General features: G+C 37.2%; 1 protein-coding gene across 1 annotated transcript; it reads right to left on the bottom strand.

Moving 5' to 3' along the window:
* Positions 1–355: 355 nt before the first annotated feature.
* LOC133861036 (uncharacterized) lies at positions 356–4,173 on the bottom strand. Its single transcript, XM_062296736.1, has 7 exons — positions 3,981–4,173; positions 3,511–3,800; positions 2,889–3,305; positions 2,530–2,712; positions 2,041–2,388; positions 1,665–1,955; positions 356–1,492 (listed from the first exon to the last, which is right to left on the bottom strand). The coding sequence occupies exons 1-7, from the start codon at positions 4,168–4,170 to the stop codon at positions 1,454–1,456; spliced, it is 1,758 nt and encodes a 585-aa protein (XP_062152720.1). The 5' UTR covers positions 4,171–4,173; the 3' UTR covers positions 356–1,453.
* Between the last annotated feature and the right edge of the window lie 958 nt (positions 4,174–5,131).

Genomic DNA, 5,131 nt, shown 5'->3' with positions numbered 1-5,131 from the left:
AGTTGGAAGTCGCAAATTCTACTGGATTACTTCCTTGTTTCATAGTCAGATTGAACCCTAAATTGGATAACCAAAACAAAAGGCCATGTTCCTCTTATGTTCATTCAAAACTGATGTGACTTTTAAAATTACTATTTGATCGAAATCTAATAATGATCTATTATAAATCAAATGAAAATTTTAAAAGTCACGTCATTTTTAAAGAAACATAGATATGATATCTAAAATTATTCCTGCTATAGATCTTTAAATAGACAATCAGTTTTGTATTTCTATGGTCTTAATTAATTAAATCACTTTATCAATACTTCCTATAATATTATCTTCCTCTAAACTATAGACCTGATACCATAAATTCTCCAAGATAATATGTTATATAAACATAAAATTACATGTATCAAAGAGCATTTGGAAACTTGAGTTCTTAATTACATACTTGAAATTGAACAAACTTGAAATACAAATAAAATACACACTTCGAATTCTTGATACAAGTTTCAAGTATAGGATTTGGGAAGTTAGGGTTGAGTACTGACCCCCTAGGCCCTGGGGTTAGTATTTAGCCCTCTCCGGCAGTCGTCAATAGAAGAAGCCGATAAACTGACCCATCGCACTTGGATGAAAGTAAGTTGGCCATAGGCCAAAGATCCATTCACTAAACATAATATTCAAATTTGAAAACCTTAGAAGCTTGATAATCTTCGAGTAGTACTAACTTGAGGAGTTGGTATTTAACCACCGTCGTGCAGGCATCGGTAGAAGATACCAGTAAACAGACCAATCATATTTGAAGAAAGTAGAGTGGCCATAGGCCAAATATCAAATTTTGTTGGCATCACTCAAATGCCACTTTGGAGAGAAGACTGGCCAACTCGAGACCTTGAACTCTAATCGAGTTAATTGAAAAGGATTAGAAGGAACATTTGGGATTCTTAGACTGGAAAGGAATAACTAATTGGAATCAATAAATAGGATTAATTTCAAATAGGTTTATACCTTGGGATTTTTTACCTGCTGGCATGGGTTAAAAAGTTTGGGCTCTTGGGGTTTAGGCTTGAGGCAGTAGATTTATTAAAAGTTTGGAACTGGAATTGGAATAGGAACTGGAACTGGAACTGGAACTAGAATTGAAATTGGAACTAGAACTGGAATTGGAATAGGAACTGGAACTGGAACTGGAACTAGAATTGAAATTGGAACTAGAACTGGAATTGGAACTGGAACTGGAACTGGAACTGGAACTGGAACTAGAATTGAAATTGGAACTAGAACTGGAATTGGATTGGGTTTAGATAACTTGTTGGGAAATAATTGTTTTTGTAAATTTTTGGTGTTTTCAAGATTTTGGGGTTTAGATCGACCACCTTCAATCGGAGTCTAGATCTGACTGAAGAACCTCCACCATTATAGAATCCGGGACTTAACAACCCCAGATGAAGCCTTCTCTATTGATCTATTGAGACCACATAGAATCTTGAACCGTTGGATCAAACTGTTGAACACAAGAACAATGCAGGGTTAGTTTTTGAAAGACCAATTTATTTGAAAATAAAAGACACAAGTAAACCTTATCTAGCAAGTGGATTGACAAAACAGAACAAGAAAGTTCTAGGCAAAACTTGCCACCAATTACTAATACGATATTGAGAGCTTCCAGTACTTACCAGTGCATTGAGCATTTTTGCACTTGGTGCACTGTGTGATCCGTCGTCCTTAACAGATTCCATGTTTTCCATTGTCTCACGGTCAAAAGCAAGATTCTTTTGACTGCTAGGATCACTATGAAGGAATTCATCTGGATAATTAGGTTTTAAACCCAATAATTCAGAGCTACAATCGGCTGGATCATTCGTGCCATGTTGAAAAGGCACCTCACCATCAAGGTAGGGAGAGAGCAAGCTCCAATATAAATCTATTAGATCTGGTGTGACACAGGATATATTTGAGTCTACCACCTGCAAATCAGCTTGATATTAGAATCATAAATGAAGGAGATGCTTACCTAACTGAACTTGGAACATAGTTCAGTGTCTTTCTCACCTGATCACCAGCTGTTACTTCGGCAGCTTTATTTTTTGTAGTGTAGGCACTATCACTAATGTGGTTACACTCAGTGAATGCTATAGTGTTTGATGTCGTTCCATCAAAAGCTTTTGTAGGACAATATCTTGTGACATGATTGTCAGCTTCCTCTCCTGATGCTGGAGATACTGAAGCCTGTCTTTTGTCAGACCCTGCTTCTTCAGGAGAAGATTTAGCTGTGCTAGGAGATGAAACGACAGGTGTATTGGGGAGTGAACTTAAGGGGGTCAAAGAGTTGCAACCTAGTGGATCTTGCATCAGGACAGAGAGCATTTCTAGTTCTTCCTCGTCCAGTTGCAGATTAACCTGATAAACAAGATTAGTATTAAATTAATTGACTGCACTTGTAATTTCCACAAAAAATTAACAAATCTTTTAACACTTGTAATTTTAGCTGATAAACAAGACTAGTTTTAAATGTTTTAAGCTGCACTTGTAATTTCTCACCTCACCAGCCGTTACTTGGGCAGTGTGATTTTTTGTAGTGTAGGCATCAAAAGCTTTTGTAGGATAATATCTTGTGACATGATTGTCAGCTTCCTCTCCTGATGCTGGTAATGTGGAGAGAAAGCTCCTCCAATCTACATCTAGTAGGTCTGGTGGGACACAGGCCATATTTGAGTCTACCACCTGCAAATCAGCTTGATTTTAGAATCATAAATGGAGATACTTAGCTAACTGCACTTGGAACATAGAAACATGGATGAACAAGATAAGTACTCAAATTTATTTACTGCAATTCTAATTTCCAAAAAAAAAAAAAAAAAAAACAACTGTTTTAGGCTGAAACCCAATTCCTTTCTCACCTCATTATCTATCACAGTTGCCATTTCTGCCACTTGATTCTCTGAAGCGTAAGCATGAGAATTGCTGTCACTACACTCAACACTTGCTATAGTGTCAGAATTTTCAGAATGAAGAAATTCGTTGGTTGTTGTATGATCTTCAGCTTGCTTTTCCAGTGCTGGATATACTGAAGTCGCACTTCGTTTAGACTTGGGAGGTCCAGCTTTGCTAGAGCACTTCCGCTTTCGCGCTTTGCTGCCCTTGTCTGGAGATTCTGAAGTGTCATATGTCATTCCATCAGAATTTTCATAAAGAGATTCATTAGTTGTTGGATGATCCTCAGCTTGCTCTTCCAGTGATAATTTAGACTTGGCAGATCCAACTTTGCCGGAGTTTTGCTTAGGTTTATAGAATAAACGACAGAGGACGAAGGCTTTCTGCATTAAGTTAATCAACAAAGTGAGAACGTAAATCCTCTTGTAAGATGCTTTACATGATTTTGCTTGCAAATAGAGATCTTAATTCTTAAACCAACACAAAAGCAACTCACACCAGTCAGTTGATCAGCAATCAAGAAGAAATGTCAACCCCACCTATCAAACAAACTAAGCAGCAAAAGACGAGATAGGAAAGAAACCCAACCTGTCCGGGTTTGGTGCCATCAAGCTCCTTCAAGGTTGTGTGGTACTCATGCGTTACCCAATTGGTTTTTTCCCATTTAGAAGCAGTACTGCCAGTACCCCTCTTATAGAAAACCAGAAACTTTTTTTTTCCAATCAAGCTCGCTCCGGACCAGATTTCTTGATCCTTACCGGTCACTTTCCAGTACCCAGCGTCGGTCCTCCTGTTAAACCGTTTCCCATTCGGCTGCTTCAGTTCTGGCGATGAGAAGAAGAACCACTCTCCATCCGTCGTCTCTATGCCGGATAAACCTAAAGTTAAAGAAACCAGAATGAGACCAAAAAAATTGAGAAATCACGTGATCGAGTGCGTTACATATTTGGATATTAAACAATTGAAGCCCAGAAAGAGTCGAGACAAGGTCCAAAATAAGAAAACAAGAAAATCGTCATATTAAGCAGAAGGGATCCAGTGCTAAACTGATCACGTACCTGGCATATCCCAGGGCTCCTGTTTGAAGAACTGAACTTCGCGAATAAAGTAAAGCTCTTCGTCATTCCCAGTGATCTTTAACTTCAAGTAGTGGTCGAAGATTTGCACGTCCGTCGGACTGAACTTGAACCCCGGTTGCAGATTCAAAGACAACGTATCCATCGCACGCGAAGAGAATTTGAGTTTCATAAGAAAGAGAGCCGCGCGTGCGTACGTGAAGAAAGAGTGAGTGAGCAAGCTTATTTATAGAAGAGTAAAGGTGCTCCTACTAACTATGCCATACTGCTTCAACAAGTTTGCTTCCAATTTAGATTTATTATCAAATTGGTCCTTCAAATCCGAATTTGATGATTTGACCCTTCAAAGTTTCGATTTACTGTAAATATGATTCTTATTTGTCGAGTACGCACAAATATAGTGAGTAACTACTATTAAGTCATATCAAATTTTAATATATATATATATATATATACAAAGTGAAATTTTGGTCTCTTGACCCGAATTATTGTGTCTTTATTCTTTTTCTTCTCTTCATTCTCTATTGGTTTTTTTTTTTTTTTCTTCGCACGCGGCTAATTCTATCACGCGCGATATCAGAGTTGATAGTTTGGTATGGTGAGTGTTGAATACAAGATTTGTATGGTACACTCTCATGGGGTTCTCAATATGTTATTATCGTTGGTACAGTGGAGTAAAGAAGCGAATGACTTGCATGTGTAGTTGTGAGCATTAGGCTTTTGGTGATGATACATGAACGCTTGGTAAAAAGAACTTCCATTTCATGGAGAGTGTAATGAATGTGGCAATGGATTTATGCGTAAGTGTGAAATTGTTGAATGACTAATGGTATTTGTATGTCACATGTACAAACATCCTACAAGGGCTGATCCTTATGTTATGTAAGTTTTGTGAGATCTTTATAAGATACTTGTGTGATATGTATCATTACTTTTGTTGAATATACACATATGAGTGAAAAAAAAAATAAAAAAAATTGAGTGACTTACATTGTAGAATAGGATTGATTTTTTTTACAAATTGAAATGAGAATAGGATGGATTTAAAGGTGGATCATAGATTTATAGTTCCTAATGAAAGTTAATGTAATATATTGAAAGATTAGTGCAATCCAAAACTAAAATTGAGGGTC

Source organism: Alnus glutinosa, chromosome 1, assembly GCF_958979055.1.
Source record: "Alnus glutinosa chromosome 1, dhAlnGlut1.1, whole genome shotgun sequence".
Lineage (NCBI taxonomy): Eukaryota > Viridiplantae > Streptophyta > Magnoliopsida > Fagales > Betulaceae > Alnus > Alnus glutinosa.
Note: the sequence above shows the minus strand (reverse complement) of the source record. Positions and strands in the feature narration are given on the sequence as shown.

Excerpts from the sequence above, each read along its gene's own strand:
- LOC133861036 (XM_062296736.1), bottom strand. The coding sequence starts at position 4,170 with ATGAAACTCAAATTCTCTTCGCGTGCGATGGATACGTTGTCTTTGAAT. Across the intron at positions 2,713-2,888 it reads CAACTGTGATAGATAATGAG|GTGGTAGACTCAAATATGGC; the intron begins GTGAGAAAGGAA and ends GCTGATTTGCAG. Across the intron at positions 2,389-2,529 it reads CCCAAGTAACGGCTGGTGAG|GTTAATCTGCAACTGGACGA; the intron begins GTGAGAAATTAC and ends CTTGTTTATCAG.